Source organism: Erpetoichthys calabaricus, chromosome 17 (assembly GCF_900747795.2).
Source record: "Erpetoichthys calabaricus chromosome 17, fErpCal1.3, whole genome shotgun sequence".
Lineage (NCBI taxonomy): Eukaryota > Metazoa > Chordata > Cladistia > Polypteriformes > Polypteridae > Erpetoichthys > Erpetoichthys calabaricus.
In genome coordinates, this window is record NC_041410.2 from 19,116,410 (window position 1) to 19,135,921 (window position 19,512).

The following is a 19,512-nucleotide window of genomic DNA, read 5'->3' on the forward strand; positions in this document are numbered from 1 at the left end:
CAATGGTAAAGATTGATTCTTGTCATTTTATGTCATTTTTATAAGTATATTACACTGTTTCTGTGTTTCAGCAATTGGGGTTTTGACAGCTTCGTTGTTACTGTCAGGCTGACACAGTGAGGAAGTGAGCCGTGCAGAATGAACTTTTTTTAAATATACATATGTGTGCATGTATACAAGTATAAAAAAAGGTTAAAGGTTAATTCTGTGCTGAAAAAGAAAGAAGGTGGCTATATAGCCTTCCACTGGTGTGCAGATGAAAAGGAAATAGCAGGTTACGTATATAAGAAGGGATCACATCTAGTGCAGATAAAAGGAGAAAAGGTGATAAGGGTGAGAAAATGCTGGCATTAGAGATGATTAAAGGAGAGATCAATAAGCTAGTTGATCATTGAGAAATAAGTGATCCTAGGCTGAGAATGAGCTTAACGTCTTATTGTTCATTGAATTGTGTCTTTGAAGCCCTGTGAATGAACACAGAGATCATTGTGGCCACATTACCTGCTAATAACAAAATTAAACTAAGAGTCTGGGAGTCGGAGTGAGTGTGTGTGTGTCTGTGTGTGTGAGAGAGAGAAACTCAGCATGATGGGAGCTGCTAGATTTTTCTTGGGTTTAATTCTGTTTGAAAATTTATTTTGGGGTTGGAAAGGTAATACATACAGATGACAGGTATGGATTGGCTTCCTTCCGTACAAATAATAATTATCAAAGCAGTGTTTCTATATTCAGTGAATCACTTTAATAGTTTGTTATTCTTTTGATCTTTACTCCTTATTTTATTAATTTTTTTTTTTTAATCATCCTCATTAACCTTCAAATAATCGAAGGCACAATCATGAATTCAATCCCATCCTGCTAGTTTTTATATAAAAAAAAGGGGGGAAAAAAATCTAGAATAATGCATTATATTTTAATAAATGATTTTCATCTTTTTTTGACAAATGCAATAAACTGTAATGCATTTTGATAAAAAACTTTGATCAATAACTTTGAATTTTCACTGGTGTTCTGCTTCACAATTGTTCTCACTTACCCTGTATTATCTGGAAGGAACATCATTACCCACAAACAATATTGGATAAAAGAGTATTACATGAGCAAAAGCTCATATTTTGTACAGAGAAACGCAACCCTAAATGCAATTTGCCTGGCTAGGTATTTTATTTGTTCAACATATAGCAGATGTTGAATCTATACACCGTACATATATATATTTTTTTCCTTTTCTCTTTTATAAAATTGCCACATTTTACACTAAGATTTATTCAATAATCTTGAGCAACTGTGCTGATTTTTGGGGTTTTGTTCTGACTCAGTTATATTATTTCTGTTTGTTTTTATTTCCAAGTACTTTTCTTAAAGGGGTGAAATTATTATCTCTTAAATGTCCTGTTGTGTGAGTGCCAGTGCCCATATTTGTGCTAGATATGCGGGTGGCTCATTTAAGTGCTGATTTTAACTGTGACCAATCAGGTACGTTTAATGTTGTGGTTTTGCTGTTTAGTTTGGTGGCTTTAGTTAATCCGTTACAGTTCTGTGTTAGAGTTGCAGTGAAGCCTTATACAGATGTTGGTTTCTAACTTTAAAGCAAATGCATGCTTATGATTAGTGATTATGAAATTATTAGAATTTACATTTTTGTAAACTCATGTCGTCATATTTTCAAGGAAGCATTGAAAACTGCGGCCAAGGAGAGGAAAGCCACAGTCTTGCTGTGCTTTTCTCTACGTCTTGCATGTGAGATGAAGTGAAGCTGCATAGTTCTTGCATGTTACAATAACCGAGTTTGTCGCCTTTAATTATAGGTATGGATGAAAGAACAAGTGCAGCGTCCTGGGGAGCAGGTGGCCAGCTGAGTCCCTCTTATGAATCCTCCAGGGTAAGACACTGTTCTGCTTCTTTTTTTCTTTCATTTCTTGATACATAACCAAGATGAAAACTTTATTTCCAAAGTGTGTGTTAATAATGCAAGGTGATCTGGGTTAAAGTAGATAGATAGATAGATAAAGTATTAGTGTAAAACATGGTCATCTTTTCCAATCACAATAAAAATATATCATGAAGGTCTGAAGTCAAAATTTTATAAATAGTGGACCATTTTTCCATTTATTCTCCAATCCTGCTTGGTCCAGTGCAGGGTCGCAGGGAGCTGGAGTCCATTCTTACTGATTTGGATAAGGCAAAAACCAACACTGGAAATGGTGCTAGTTCATCATTTTGCACACTTGCCCAGACTGTGCCAGAATTAATGATCTAAGTGTCACAGATGTCCTTTGAATGCGAGTGGAAATGTATGCAGACATGGGGAGAAGGTACATGGTCCATGCAGTTGGTGATGAGTCTGGATCTGAGCCATTCTCCTGAACGTGTGAGAGCAACATTAACCATTGCACAACTACTAGTGGACCTGGGCACCTCAATTACTGATGCATTTACATTTTAGGAAATAATTTAATAGTGACACTTGAAAGTTTTTATTTACTGGAAATCATAAACGATAAAGGTGAACTCCCAAAAATGTTCAGGCTAGACTAACAGAATGACAATACGCATTCCAGTTAAAATTCTCTGTGGTACATTTTGATTAGCTTTTATTTTATCAATTGAAGGCATTTTTTTTATTTGTATACACTCTTAGCGGCTTAGACATCAAAAGTGCAAAGTAAATGTGATTTCATATAGTGTCCCCATTGCTAATGCTTGATGCATATGGTGTACTTTTTTTTTTTTCTATATTTTCACAAGTCATGCATTTGCTGATAGTTATTTACTCAGTCACTTAATGAGCCGTTTGACTGAATTGAACCTGTGTTCCCTTAGTTTTATTGTTCTATTTTTAACCACTAGGAGGCCTTAGTGACTTAATATAAAATTATGACCACCATGCATGCATACCAGTGCAACCTGGGTATAGATTGGTAAAGCTGCTTATTCAGAGTTAGTGATGGCATTTGAACCTGTATCCTTGTGCTTTCTAATCTATATCTTAGTTTTTAAGGGAATTCTCTGCCTGGTATAGCTCCATCTGTGAAATAATTTTCAAAACTAAAATCAGTAATTGTATTTTTTTTCTAATGGATCTGAATTAAAAAAGACTTCCACACAGAAAATAAAACAAAAAGTAACTTTCTGTACTGTACTGTGAGTTTGGCAAATGAAGAAATTTGCTCAGTGTGACATGTTGAGCTGAAACTTGGATTGAACATTGTACCCCCATAATTTTAAGAAAGTAACATTCTGAATGTCATTGTTTGGGTAGAGGAGACGCATCCTGTAGCAGATAGACTGCTAGTTACTGGTTTTCTTTTAACCCAGGTAAGAATGATGGAATCACCATGCTTAGTGGATATTCACCCAGTTTTTGTTTTTTTTTACTCTGTAGCAAGTAAACAAATCACAGATACACCACAAAACCATTTTTATTTAAAAATGGAATATTGTGGCTTTGTGAAACATACCTCAATTAAATGATCTTAATAGCATATTTTTTTTCAGATCATGTACAGGAAAAAAGTATGGAATCACCTTATACATTGCGTTTCTAAAACAAATACCATCACAAGTCTAACAATGAAAATTAGTCAGCAGTTCAAAGACAGTGCTAACAGACTTTCACAAGCTGTTGGACTTGGGCTAATTGAAAGGAACTATGGCCCCATCAAGAGAGTTGTCAATTGAAACAATTGAAAGGATTATAAGACACAGTGTGGCGAAAGATGTTGGATGTTCTCATTTAGCTGTGTCTAACATTTGGTGCAGGTATAAACAAAATGGAAAGGTTATTAAAGGAAAAATGGGTAGACCAAGGGACACGTCAGTGCATTAGGATAGAACACTCAAAGCAATATACCTTGAAAACAGAAAATGCATAACAAAACAAAGAGTTGGAAATAGGAGTCAATGTGTGTGACATATCCATATGAAATCAGCTGCTTGAAATGGGATTTACATATAGAAAACCAGTACAAACACCAAAACAGAAGAACACACAGTTACTGTGGTGAAGTGGTGATGATCGAATCAAAGTAATGTTTAGTGATGATTCGCCAATCTGCATTGGCCAAGGAAAAGATGCTGGGACTTTTGTCAGGTGCCACTCTGATGAAACTTATAAAGACAACTACCTGAAGAAAGCAAGCAAATTTCCACTCTCTTTTATAATATGGGGTTGCATGTCAGGTAAAAAGCCATAGGGGATGGCAATCAATACCTCAAAAGTCAATGCACAGGTGTACATTGAAATTGTAAGACCCTTTTCTCATTTCATTGATAGAAAAGTAGGTTTGGTGGTGATAGTGATTTTTTTCAGGATGCAAATGCATCTTGCCACAGAGCAAGTGTTGAAGCTTTTCTACAGGAAAGGCATATCATCTCAATCACTTGGTCAGCACATGGTCCAGATCTTAATCCAATTGAAAATGTATGGTGGAAATTAAGTAAAAAAATTGGTTCATGACAAGACTTCTTCCTGCAAAGCTGATCAATCAATTGCTATTCAAGAACGTTTGTTGTAGGATATTGTTTTTCATTAGTGAAGTCCATGTCCCGAAAAAATTAGGCAGTCATAAAATCTCGAGGAGCAACACAGTTCTAATTGTATATATATAATATATATATATATATATTTTTTTTTTTTAAAGTTGATGAGCTCATCATTTTTTCCACAACATTGAGTGATGTCATTTTTTGTCCCTTTTCATGATCTGGAAAAATATGCCATCAATTAAGATAATTTAATTTGAGGGCTATTTCTCAAAGCCAGAATGTACAGGTATTTAAGCAAAAATTGTTTTGTGTTCTCTCTGATTTGTTTATTTGTTACATAGTAGTAAAGCCGGGTGTAAATATCCTCTAATTGTGGTGATTCAATCATTTTTACCGGCTGTTGTAAACTTAAGAGTGGAGATGGTGGCTGTAGATCATGGACTTGTTCTGGTCTGTGCTGCTCTCCCTTTTTCTTATGTACACTTGTATTAAGAACTGCCATTAGCAGCTCACAGATTCCAGATGGATGTAGAGGAAGGAGACAGGAGGAGCCTTCCTTTAGACAAACTGCATGCCTCAATAGTTCGTTCGGGGCTCCTTATGGAAAGACGTTAGCTTCTGATGCAGTCAATGTAGTCACGAGGGTGTGGTCACAGTGTAATGGCTTCACTAAAAAGTACAGCCATATTGTCATAAGCTTGTGACAGGAAATGAGTTGTGGGAGGTAAAGATTTAGGGCCCCACCTGACTATAGCAATTTACTTGTTACCATTTATCCATAAATACTGTAGTTATGTCACTCTGTCAGTTTATATGAAACCCTACATCTGTCTGTCCTTTTTGATGCACATCTATCTGTCATACTGTCTGCTCTTTAAGTAGTATTCCTAATGTCTCTCTTTCATACAACCCCTCATGTCTGCTGTTGTCTATCGTGATACAGCACCATGTATGTACTACTGCCTATCATATAGTGCTTTTTATTTAAGTGCTTTCAGACTAAAATTATGTAGAAATGTGAATTCAGAAAAGTCAAGGAATTTATTTCTTACTCTACATGAAATTCAAGGTCATTTTCAGTCTAGACAATGCAAGCTATTAGCCTTTTTGTAGCCTTGATATGCAGTACAGCACAATCGCACATTGTCCATTCACAGTGTTGATTTCACTGTGTACGCTCGAGATGGTGACTAATCCCCTGTGTAATCTCATGATAACTCCACATTTATGCCTATTATTTGTGATTTGTGCAGAGTATGTATTAGATTCTATATTTGTAAGCTCTCAGGTTTAGTAGATTTTAATTTGGGGACTCAACCGAGACTTCCTTTTAAAATTGTTTAAAGTATTAGTGCTAAGATGGGCTCTGCGCTCTAATTTTTAACGTATTTATGTATGTATGTAAAAATAAACGTGTAATAATTCTGCTGTAGAAATTTTGTCCATGCCATGTTTTAAAAGTGGTTGCCACTTAATTGTGAGAAGTGAAAGAAAAGACTATCACTTGATTTTTATTTTTATAGTTACTGGTAAGTTGAGGGTATTTACTGGGGATGATTGCTTTCGTTTCACCCTGTCATCCAAAAAGAACTCTTCATTTGAGTCATAAAATTAGAGATTTAAGTTTAGTCCTCAAGACAACTCAAAAGTTCAAGCATACTGTGAGTTCTTTACAATGGTGCATTTTTTTTGCCCCCCTTTTCAAGCATTAGTGTACATCAGTCATGACGTTAAAGTTCACAGTTGTATCATTTTGACAGTGCCTTAAATCATGATATTCAAATAGCATTCCCATGAGGTTTATTTCTACTGCACTCTACCGTTATTTTTTTTTTTTTATTGTATTTATACTCTCTTCTTAGTTTGGAACATGCTTAATCTAATTATTCAAATAGAAATGTTCTTGCCAACTGAAATAGAAAGTTTCCAGTTTCTTTTTTTCTTTTCTTCTTTGCTGGCCTTATTGACACAACTGATTTGACCGATCCTTTTTCTTGTGTATTTTCCCCTCTCCCCTTTCTCCACTCCTGTGGGTGTCTGTGGGTGATCTGCTTCTCTCTGTTGGTTTCTTTAATACAAAAATTGATTGCATTTGTACTGTACTGTGATAGAAAGTAAGAAAAGGGGAAGTGACAAAAATTTTAAACAGTGTCTCATTTCACCAAGCGTTTATTTTAAGACTGTGTTGTCTGAATGAAACTTGAGTAAAATGTATGTTTTAATTAAACCAAGTGCATGAATGGGTATTACATATACTATATTAGTTTTTAAAACAAGTATTACAATAGAATTCTGTTGTTTTAATAGAAGTAGTTGACCTAAACTTTAATCTGCAACAGTCAGTAGCAATTTTTCTAAAAATAAGTTGAAACTATATGCATAAACTGAAGGACACAGAATATAATAATAAGTTTTAAAGATTGTTGGCGAGTTAGTCAGTGTAGCTTTTGACTATTTAAATCCTTTTGGTCTGTGTGGGTCCCCTTTTATGCCCTATATATGCTCCATTTAATGTCATTCCCTTGTCACTTCTTATTACAAATCAGTTAAATGTCAGAACAGCGTGGCCTGCGTTACCTTGTTTATTTTCCATTGCCCTTCCCGATTGAACATCTACAGGCTATAGTTCTACAGACAGGCTGATTTGAATTACAAGATTGAGGCGCATGATATCAATGCTGCAGGTACTTATAAATCTGTATTTGTGACATTGCTGGGGTAGGAAAGAAGTATTCAAACAGATGTTTATACCCAGAAAGTCCTGGCGGCATTCAGAAGTTTCATTGTGGAGTCATCCAAGTCCCATGAATTCAGAATAGCCGAATTTTTATTTTAACTGGATATTGAATGTTGTTTTGTGCTTCTGCTTTGAGAAGTATGTAGTCAGTTTTCATTTGTACATACTCTGTATGTGTGTAGATGAACAAGTTTATATACCTCAGACTGTCTTTGTTGTTATGTGTGTTGTGTATGTGTGTGTGTATATAGTCTTGACGTTGAATATTTAAATAAGATGGATAAAAATAATGACAATGTTAAGTTTGGTTTGTGCTATTTGTTTAATTAGATTTTCTTCATTTATTATCACTTAAAAGATCGGATTGCATAATAGAAAGCATTCATTGAGGATTCCTTAAAATTCCAAACTGCATCATATATGTGTGTAGATAGATATGAAGCTTAATTGTTGATTCAAATGTAGCTGTATGTGATTGTGCATGAATGCACCCAGTCCAAGGCCCACCTCTCGCCCCAAGTCCAAAGCTGCCCCTGCTCCAAATGGGCTCTGCTACAAATTAATCCTGAATTGGATTTACAAGGTTTTGAAGGTTTGAGAATTTTATGGATATAATATATAAATAATTCTTGCATGTGTGTGGGTTGGTTGTATGCTTGTATATGTGTTTATATTGTTATGTACAGTATATGTGTATTTTATACCTCCATACACATAACACACCTTTATGTTATTTCTGTTCAAGGCACTGGCGGGTCAATTCATATGTCTTAAATATATGATATATGTATTTGGATTTTTAAATGTGAAACTCATATATAGTGTGTATGTATGTATACACAGAGTATTTATGTACAGTATATTTTAAAATGCATATCTTCATATATACAGTTTATCCTGTGTATATACCAGATATATGCACAAATGTATGTAAGATACATTGTTACCACATGTACAGTATAGAGTAAAATATCCATATTATAAAAAGACAACATGTCACAAATGGTTAATCTTATTTTTATATTGGGCAATAGTTGCACAACATGTTATTAGTCTTGAACTACCCCCACCCCAACCCTCACTTAGCAGGAAAAGGAGGAAATAATGATCCCTCAACTGCTAGATCAATCCTGCCGTGCTTTTAAGGGAAATGATTAAAGTTATAAATGCAGTAATGTTTTGAATGTGGGGCACTGAGAGCTCTGGTAAATCTGTTAAGAGTATTGTCTTTGGTGAAGCCTGATACATAATACCTTTATACGGTCCGTATCTGTAAACTGTTTCTAAGGGCATTTTTATATTGAAGCCCTGCCCTGGATTTGTGTTCAGTCCAGTTGCCTAACGCTGGACAGCTGTTTCTGACCACTTAATTTACTTTCATTCTGCCTATTAAGTAAATACATTTAAGTACTCTTTCAAAAATTTAAAGCTTGAAGTTTATAGTTGAATCTTGTACAAGGCTTTATACTTGACCAGTGATACATAGACCTGGCTTTTAGCTGGTCCGAAGTTTGTGTTAACCATTACCTGTCACCAGCAGCAAATGGTGTAACGGACAGACAGCTACAGTGTTAACTGGATTTCATTCTACTCAGATTCTGTTTGGGCACTTTTTTTGCTGTTGGTATTTCATTTTCTTGTTTCTTGTGCTGAAAGTAACTGTCCTTGTTAAGTAGACGTCTACTGGAAATTTCATTAGTGTCTGAATTGCTTTCTAAGCCCATATAATCATTTTTTAAAAGCACACCATGTTACAGGCTTGGATTTGAAAGTTGCCATATTACAGTGCCTTTATGCTGAGTGCATCATTGTTCAGCATTGTCCACCTTGTTGAGTATTCTGTAGATAGAGTGGTCTTGGACACATCAAAGAGGTTAAGAATCTTTCTTATTCTTTAGAATTAATTTATTTTAGTATGACTCATTTGCTTAATTTCATATTAAAGAAATTATATCGTAAATAATGCACATTTCTTGTTGTTCACTAGTTCTTGAGGGTGACTGTTTAATTTTTGAGCATGTCAGATTGGATGTCTATGGAGGGATTAGAGTGAAAATGGCCATGACTTTTATGTTGCAGGTTTGAGAAAGAGTAGGAATGTTTTTTAAAGGTGATTGCAATTGTGTTATGTTGTATGTTGAAGACTTTTTTTTGTGAATTGTCTAATGCAGGTGTTTATCATATTAAGATTGAATAGATGTAGCAAAGATGCAGAATTAGTCTTCTTGAGTTGGCTTTTTAGGTGATGGTCTACTTTTGTGGGGTGTAGTTATTGGTCATAAAACACTGGCATAAACAAAGAGGCTTTCTAAACTCTTGGGGCTCTGCCCACCATGTCCGTTGGGACTTTGGCTGCCCGGCCGTACACTTGACATTTTCTGTGTAACATGATTGAAAACAAATGTTGCAGGACAAAGAAATAAGCTAGCCTCCAAAAATAGCATCAAAGGAATAAATACTAATTATCCTCAATGCTCACAAATGCGTCCGATTTTGTTTTAAAGTTCCAAAAATAAAGCTGTTAATTATTATTATAGACTTTTTGACAGCCCTGTGGAATTAAAGCGTCACTGCCTATAATACATCATTTAAATTACGTAAATGCCCAAATGCAGGATATTTTGTTTGCCAAGACACTAAACAGAAAGGAAACCTTTAAATGATAAAGTTAGATGGTAGTGTGATGTAGTCGTCTGCACTGCTGTCTCATAGTTTTTCTGTATTTATTTGCAGGGTTTTGTTCAGGTACTCTGATTTTGTCCCACACCTTTTAAACTTCCATTTTTTCTAAACTGTTCTGTGCGTCGGGGAGTCTGTGAGTGTTCCCTGTGATTCAAGTGCGTCTCTTCTAGAGAGAGTTTCTGACTTCTGTTTTAAGGGTGTATTCAGGTGCACTTGAACCCCGAGATGAAAAAAAGAAAATATTTTTAAATAATCCTTAAGAAGAATAAAACCACTTTAATTTAGTTAATTTTTAGACCCACTTAATCCAGTTCAATATTGTGTCCAGAAACAAGACAATTTTAGAAGCTCTTTGTTCTATTCATCATAAAAAAACATTTTCTATGTTGCATCTCTAGTTTGGAGGTCCTGATGGGCTGGTGCCCACCCTGGCATCACTGGGTGTAAGCTGATAATCCAAGCCCATCCATTATGCAGACAAGACGCCATTCTCTCAAAGGGATTTCTGATATATGTACACACTCAAACTTGCCCACTGTCTCTTTTATTTTCTCTCTGCATTTGCTGTGTATTATTTATCGTTGTATTTAGTATTCTTTATGGACATAATTATTGTATGGCAACAAGAGAGTGTAAAGAAAGTTTGTAGTTTTATCTTGTTTAATTTGTTGGTCATACTCAGTAAATAAAACATGTTCATACAAAAGGTGAGAGAATGGTGTAATTTAAGATGCAGTTGTTGGTTTTTGTGCACCTTTTAATAAAGTGAAACGCTGTAAGTAGGAGGGGATGTACAGTACCTTGAAGATTTTTGGTTGCAAGAGGACGTACTGAGTATGCAGAATAACCCCAAAACTAACCCACATCTGTACTTTGAGGGCTGTGCCCAGGGCCAGTGTCATGCTTGAACTGTATTTGTTTGACCCGATGGCACTTCCCAAAAATGAATGTAACAAGAACCTTTTTTGTTGTGTCGTTATAACGTGTTTAGTTGCTTTTTGCTTTGCTCGTCATTTAATGATGCTTGCTTGAGATGGACTGTGTTCAGGATGTACTTTTTAAAAGCAGATCAAGTCAGAGTATTCATTTTGTGAGGGTCTGTGGTGCCGTTTTAAGTGTTGCAACAAATTTTTTTTTTTGGTTGTAGCTACAAAGCTGATTCAATATCCATACAGTTCCTGCATTTAATTAATATTGTCTACTCTCCTACTGAAATTGTGGCATGTTATGTTTTTTTGGGGAGTTGTAACTTTCATTGTAGTGTGCTTCTATTTTATTTTCCCCGCTTAATTACTTGTACCTCCTATTCTTGATACGCTTTTGGAAGCTTTGCATTGGAGGTAGACACTAGAGAGTGGTTGTGCTATATGTACAATATATACAGCATAGGAGTCTCGATTCTTGTTACTTATTTTTCTTCCTTTGGCTTGGCAAACACAGTAAAATATAGATTAATGGTATCATTACTTAGAAGTATAGGTATCAATTTATGCTTTGTGATCCTGTTAGGTAAGGGCATAAAAACTACCTTATATAATTCTTCTTTCTTCCTGAATGGAGTAAACAGGTTAGAAAATGATGTATTGATTCAAACCCCATCCCTCAGGTATTTACAAAAAGAAAAAAAATCCTAAACATGTCCTCTACTGCAGTTCTTGTTGACTTTTCTGCATGCTGTTTAGTACATAATGATGCAAGCTCCTGCTGTTCATAAATGTAGCCCCATATGTATATTACAAGCATGGATGGTGTGAGCGTGCTTAGTTGAGAAGATGCAGATAGCCTGAGTGCAGTTTAACACGTTTCTTTATGCCATTTACAGACTCCTTTGTTTACCTTCTCAGTCACCTTATTAGTCCCAATTTCACCATTTGAGGACAGTGTCCTAGCTTTTGATATCTTATTTATCATAACGCTAGTAGGTAAGTGAAGTGAAATGCAATGTGAACTTCCATTTCTCAGTTAGACTATTGGAATGGGATGCTTATAATTATTTATTTTTTAAAAATATTTTATTTTATTAAAATCAAAAAGCATTCCATACATGCAAGTCAAGTTTAACAAAACTGGTTTGAAACAAATTGATCCCCACCCACGAGAAAGAGAACTAGGTCAGCAGAGTACCACTTTAATGAATTATTTATCAAATAATTACTTAAATATGTAAAGAAAACCAGTTGGTAAGCATGTTGCATTTGTGTGTTTACAGAGAGGGAGACAAAAGCTCACAAGTGTGAAATTTTCCAAAGTAATGGTTATTTGTGAGAGAAGTCAGACAGGTTTGCTACCAAGTTCTGATGTGACCCTGTTCTTGCACCATATTATGCTATGTAAGATTTAAAAAAAAAAAAATGACTAGGGCAGAAATGTATCCCCAATGTCTCATACTTTTTATTTTCACAATGAAAAGTACATTTTTAAGATTTTTTTCCCCCTGTGAACTCCCATTTACCCCTAAAGGAAATGCAGGGGAACAGAAAAAAATTAGAATTTACTCAGTGAAAATTCCCATAGCACTTGTCCTTCAAGTTGTGGGTTGTGTTCTATTGGTGTGGTAGGTAAATACAAACACAGTACTACTGAATGATTACATTGGTTGCCATATCAGTTTAGAAACCAGCAACACCAGCTTTCCCCCACCCTTGACGTTTCACTGCAATGTGACACAAAGCCGCTTCCTTTTCTGCATTCAGTGGTTGCTTACGCTGTGGACTGTTTTTTGGCACACAGTATACTTCATGTTCTTGCCTACTTCTTCATAAAGACTAATACCAATGAGGTTGCCTTGTAGTGCATGGCCATAGCTGGGATTTTTTTTTTTTTTTTTTTGACTCTGGTAGTTTGGGTTTGACTCCTGCTTTCCCAAGTCACGGCTGCCTGTATGTTTGGCCACCCACAGTTCTTGTAGGATTAGCTGCAGGCCCTTCATGTGAAATGCTGCATTTGAGAACACATTAATCACCGTAAATTGCTGTTATTGAGGATGCAGAGAATGAGATCAGAGGGTAAGAGATTAAAAAGTCAAAAGGATTTAACATAATGCTGAAAATAAACAAATCATCCCTATATGCACAGCCATGATTTAAAGAAATGCACTGCGTGTGAAATGCTGCAAATGCTGGCTGCTGCATACATCTTTGTGAAAGCATAAGAAGTATAAAGTGGATCGTTTATACACTGTTATAGAAAGCAAAGCATTGTTTCAGAGCAGTGTAAATCGTGAATTGGGGCCATTATAAGCATCCTTAGTTTGTGTCAAAGTGAGCCCAAATAGCTGTAAAAAAATAATTAAATGTACAGATCAGTTGATTAGTATATCTTGATAAAGTATAAATCCAGCCCAGGCTCCTGGTTAGAATTTAGGTTTGGTTAAGCATTATGAGCATTAGCACATCATGTTTCTGACATATGTCTTAGGGTAGCGGGAGCAAGGTAACATTGTGATGCTTTTTTTTCTCAATTACTTTGGCTTTGAGGTTTGAATACCTTGTGTTTTAAAAAAAAATTAAAAATCCAGTTACTCATTGCTTAAGTGTTGTATATGTGTTCTGTAGGCGGCCACTGTCCCTATACATCACAACTAAACACTTACCTGGCTAATGTGGTGATGCAAGTTATTGTGGCTTTCATTACTGTAGCTAGTGATGGATTGGTTTGCATCTTAGGGCCATGGCTACTATGACTGGCATGAACGCCCCATTTATTGAAATAAGAGATGCATAAATATGTATATGCAAATATATTAAATACATTTAACACAAGAATGTTTTATATATATTTTAAGTGTAGAAAATGATTGTCATCTAAACTGTATCCATTCTCTTTTCATATCAAAAGCTAATAAAATGCTCCTCAAGCACTTCAGCTCTCCATTAGTCTGTCTGTTCTCTTTAGAGGTGTATACACAAAGTAAAATAATTTTCAATGCAGTGTGTTTTGAGTGACAGCAGCTCCCCATGGAATCTGTTGGTTTAATAGTTTCATTTATTTAAAACCTCTTCCAACTATCTCAAAGCACACTTATTCAAGATTTTATGTTTCTAGCAATGACCTGTAAAGACTTAATTTCTTTCTGGCTAGTGATTTGAAGGACGCACAGGATAGGCATGCGCGATTCAGTGAGCACATTTTCACGACTGTGTGCTTACATCTGACATTTAATGATACAGGACTTGTGATTTTCCCCTGGGATTAATAAAGTTTATCTATCTGTCTATCTCTCTCTCTCTCTATCTTATAGTGCCTTTCCCATCTATCTATCTCAGCACAAACTATGCTGGTGGGCTCATAGAGGGGCTTTGGTATAGCGATATACAGTTATCTCTTCCGCGGGTTATGAACACAGGGCCGACACACTTGTTGAAAATCTGCAATTAGGTTTGGGCCAGTAGTTATATTCTAAGATTATTGCACTAAATAGGATGCAAAAGTTGCAAGAATTATGAGATAGAATGACCACTGCTCAGGCAGGTCACATGTGTGAGACTGACTGCCAAGACACAGATGGGTGGCGTCACCCAGTCAAAGGGCATAGTTTCGCAGTTCTTTAGTGCACTGTAACTTTACAAAATTGAAAGTATTATAATTTGTGTGCATATTTTTGGAAATAAATGATAAAAAATGATTAACATTACATATATTTTATGCATTTATTTCTTTATTCTTATACAGATTTTCACACACCAAGCCTTGACTTGCCTTGAACATTCACAGACAGAGACACGTAAACGGCAATTCAATAAAAAGGAAAAAGAATACAGTATGTTGAATAAATATTGAAGCAAAGGCAAATATTGTGTATACAGAAACCCATCCAAAACCCTGACACCGATAATAAATATTTAACTAAACAGAGATACAAAAGAAACCCAGCAAAACAATCAAACAACGGTTTTGCAGATGATGATGGTGTAGTGCCTTGAGCATGGGAAAGGTGCTATATAAATAAAATGCATTATTATTATTATTATTAGTTATGAAATGAAACCCCCTGTGATCAGCTTCCTGAAAGTTATGTAATGTTTTGTTCTACTGAAATGCCTATTATATAAGTGAAAATTTGTAGAAGTTGGGAGTGCTTCCCGGACAAGAACGTTTTCCAACCCTAAACAAGTGGTCTAGGAACAAGAACATAAATCCAGAGAAAACTGTAATCTAATGGATGTAATTGTAATACTGTTGTACAGTAAAGCATTGAAATAAAAAGACACCAATCACAATCCTGTCGTCGTCTTACGACTTTCTTTTACAAGAAGTGCCTTATCGTGTTTTGTGCAGCAGCCCTTGCAGTAAACTTCAAAGCTGTCCAATGGCACAGTAAGCCTGGAGCTGCTGGGATTTGCAGTCCATTTAAATAATGCTGCCACAGTGTCATCTGTGGTTTTTCACAGTAGGTCGCAAAACTCACTTTATAATTTCCATTTAATTATTGATGGCAATCCTGTGAATAGGCGAATCCAAGAATTGTAAACCTGTGAATCTCAAGGAAATCTGAAGGATTTGAAGGGCTCTAATGGTACTGGTTGAAGAGCATAAATGAGTAAGCATGGTTATTACTACATTTTCGAACTTGGCAATAGTTTTTGAATTTTTAAAATTTTTACTCCTGAACAAATCCGTAATAACCATTACATGTTAATAAATGGTAACCAGGTTTCTGTTTATTTTAAATTGAAGTAATTATTGTAGAAGGCCCGGGTTCTGCTGATTAATTAAGAATCTTCATCTTTATGAAGTCATCTACTCAGTTGCTTCCTCCGCTGTACACCCAAGCAGATTTTGCTATCAGTTTTCTATCTCACACACATACATACACACACCCTTTCTGGCTTTCTGCTGTGTCTGAATAGACTGTGCTTTCTGTTAAAAAAAAAAAATCAGACACCGTTTAACGAGACTGTTTGGAAGTAATCACAAGTGTCAGTCAACAGGTATCTGTGGCGGGCATGTTGTTAATTTTCCTTCAGAGCCATGACGTGCATTTAAATATTGTTTATGGCACACAGAATAAATTGACAGACTCAGGAAAAAATGGGCTTCATGCAAGTTTTTAATAATATTATTGTCTCTTTAATTTAAACTGCCACAATCTGGTGCTGAGGACATTCGGTTCCTGTGAGATGATGACCAAAAACAATTACAATTTTACAATTTCATTTACTATCATCCTGCACGAATAGTCAGTATTATATACACCAGGGTCTATGTGTATGTATTTTTGATTTTTTTTTATTATTTATACACAGTATCTAGTTTTTTCAAGTCTTCTAACTAAAAATTAATTTGACGTCATTTTTAGACACTAACAGAACATTAAAATTTTCAGTAATTTCATAGCAAGTATATAAGGCCATACAGGTTTCGAGTTCTGAATCTCTGTAGCTATATCTGAGTGTGTGTGAGTGCGTATATGTATTGTATGTATGTATGTATGTATGTGTGTAGATAGATATATGCACACATAAGCCTATTTGGACCCTGAACACCAAGAAAACTAAGGAGCTTATTGTGAAGCACGAGTGGACTAGGAAGATCCACATACTCCCCTCTATCTTTATTAAAGTGGTTGAGGCAGAGCATGTGGAAAGCTTAAAGTTTCTTTGAGTCCACATTGGTGAATGCCACCAATCTAATTAACATGGCGCATTGGCATCTTAGCTTCCGGAGAAAGTTCAGCTATCTCCTCAGATTTTGGTCAGTTTGTATTGCTGTGACACTTAGACCATACTGAAGAAACTGCATCTCACTGTGGTACGACAAATGATTTGCCTCTAGTTATAAATTTAGTTTTTTCCATTTCTGAATCACAAAAATCTCTGAAAAGCGAAATATAATTTTATGTGAAGTTGTATATGTATGTATGTTTAATTTTTAAGTAAAAATTAAAAACAGATGTGAATAAAATGTATTGATAGCACTTCAGGTAATGTTGCTGTCTCACAACCTGGATGGCTCAATTCCAGCACAGTTCTGTCTTTCAGTAATTGGCATTAATAATTAATAATTCAGCAATTGGTTTCTTTCTAAATCCTGACGATATATTGGTTTGGCCCACTCTAAATTGGGCCTACAATGAACTAAGCTGATTCAGAATATGGATAGGTGGATATAACTGTTACAATTTGACCCATGTAGCCGACTTTTAGGGTTTGCTTTTCGTTTCGGGTGGAATTGTCTTTTTCTTTTTTGCTTAGTTACAATATAGCTGAGCCTCGCTTTATTGCCTCTGTATATGAGATGAATTAAATGTGAGATTTGAGTACACAGTATGAATATGCATGTATAAAAGTGTATGCATTTATATCAATTTAAGATGCAGAAAAGCACACAGTAAGGGTTACAGCAGCTTAAATACCTACAGTATGTAAATTTTATATCTCATATTCTGAGGGGAATTAAATTGCATTTCTGCCTGGAAAATAGTCAGGTAAGCAATTTGGGCTCACAGGGCAGCTTTTCACTCATGAAATAGAAAAGAAGAAAACATTTTGTGAAGTTGCATTTTGGTTCTGAACAGTCAGCACTAAGCCCAGATACACCTGCAGACACAGCTGCTCAAAATGTAATTGCGAACGCTGTTTGACAGATTGAAAGTTGTGCAAAATAGAAATGCAAGCGTTTGGATTCACAGCGTTATGGAAACCTGCTGTAGAATTCAAAGAGTTCCACCGGCAACAGAGACTCGTTTTGATTGAGCGACAGATGGAATTTTTGGATCGTTAGGGTTGTGAGTTAATCTGTCGTCACTGAGATTTGCACTTTTTAATGCTGGGCACCTGAATGTATCAAGTTTAACTTTTTTTATTATTATTATTATGCATTGATGATAATGGGCCAGAGCAGTGCTTATTTTCGGAGTTAGGAAGATGTGGCTGGCCTAGAATTCAATCAGTCGCCACACTTCCATCCAAAAGTCAAATCACTGTAGCAATTCTAAAATGTGGTAATTTACAATATCTGCTTTTGTCACTTCAGTACTAAAAAGGTCCTTCAGGAGTCAAGTCAGTTAGGCACTGTTCACACTGCAACTAAAAGTGAATTGTGAGTTAAAAGGAAAAAAAAACCTTCCTACGTGACGCTAAGATTAGCGTGAGACAGGTAAATAAAAAAAAACTACATAGAATCAACTTTTGAGATCAGATTAAGACCACTTTTGTACGTTATACTAAATTCAGTTCAGCTATATGCAGCTTTCATTGTGATCTGCATATAAGCACTTGAGGCAAAAACAAGAAGAATATATGCCCTAATGAAAGAATATAAAGCAAGCTTTTTATTGAAATTCCCATACATGAAGCAGTGGTCTACTGTAGCTTGCACAAATACTGAATGATACTTTTTCCAATTAGAAAAGTCAGAAGAATTGTTGAACAGGGGGCAATGATGTCAAAATGACTTGCGTCAGTGGAACCTGCACACTGTGGAAATCCTTGCAAGTGTACGCTCAAATACACTGTCGACTTGGTGACTCTAAAGAGTCTGGAAGTTGGGCAGTACTTTGTGACATATTGCTAAGTTTTAATGTGCGTTTACAATGTCTATCAAAGGTTACTGGTTGCAGGATGATCTCAAATTAAATCTGACACTGTGGCGAGATCAGACACATGAGGACTGTCTTTCCATATTTTTATACCTTTTATCTGACAGTGCTCCACTGTGCGAGAAAGATATTTTTACTTGAAGGAACAAAGGACCATTGGAGGATATTATCCTTATTTTAAGTTGTTTTTTGAATGATAGGACAGTTAACTCCATTATGAAGTCCTGTCTAAAATCTTGTGCCTATGCATATGGTTTCATATATATCTCTACACCCTTGATTATTCTGCTCCCAAATGTCCAATCTTAATAATTTATTATCTATAAAGGCAGTATTTTCAGGGTTGTGGTCATGCTTATCACGAGCCACTGTTGTTGTTGTTATTATTATTGTTGTTTTTTTTTTTTTTTATGGCGAGTGTATGTGTTCAGATACAGGCAGCCACTTCTCTCCCTGTAGTATGTATATTGGCTGTTTTTCCTCTGATGCCGTGATGCTCAGTGTTGACCTTGGCTCTGAGCACTTCTGTTTCCTGGGCAGCTGCCACCGCCGGCCACCCTTGTGACAGGCAGGGCTGTGGCCACTTTTACCAGAGGGCTGCCCCCCGTAGTCACCGCCAAGCTGTAAATGTCAGCGAGATTGCTTTCCTTGTGTCTGTCACATACGTGTCATTGATTCTGGAGTAGTTAAACCAAAGCTAAGGTTCACCTGGGACGCCCGGCTCTCCAACGATCACTTAAAGCAAGCGGAACACAAGGATTTGTGACTTGCATCCTTAAGCAGTGCTCGTGCTTTGACAGTTGCTTAGCCGGTAGTTAGTGCTAGGCCTTTCATTGAGCTGACACCGTGTGGCCCAGATAGCAAGGGGAGGGGGGTGGGCGACTCTTTTTCGGCCCCATTAATGCTGCTGTGAATGTTGGCCCACAGTCTGGGAAATGATGAATGTTCTATGATTGATGATCTAATACTCCCAAAGGATTTGCACATTGTGCTCTGTTGCTGTTAGCGGCGCGCTATTCTCTGGCTGCCTAACGAGCCCCACCCCCCCATTTTATTTGTTTTATTT

The 19,512-nt window shown here is 36.1% G+C and overlaps 1 protein-coding gene across 6 annotated transcripts in view; it reads left to right on the plus strand.

Annotated features, from left to right (window-relative positions):
• tcf12 (transcription factor 12) overlaps positions 1-19,512 on the plus strand; it is a 292,398-nt gene that overhangs the window by 104,297 nt on the left and 168,589 nt on the right. For all 6 annotated transcript variants that reach the window (XM_028823605.2, XM_051920482.1, XM_051920485.1 and 3 more), the window contains one exon: positions 1,809-1,882. In XM_028823605.2, coding sequence (XP_028679438.1) covers positions 1,809-1,882 — 74 coding nt within the window. The remainder of the gene's footprint in view (positions 1-1,808; positions 1,883-19,512) is intronic.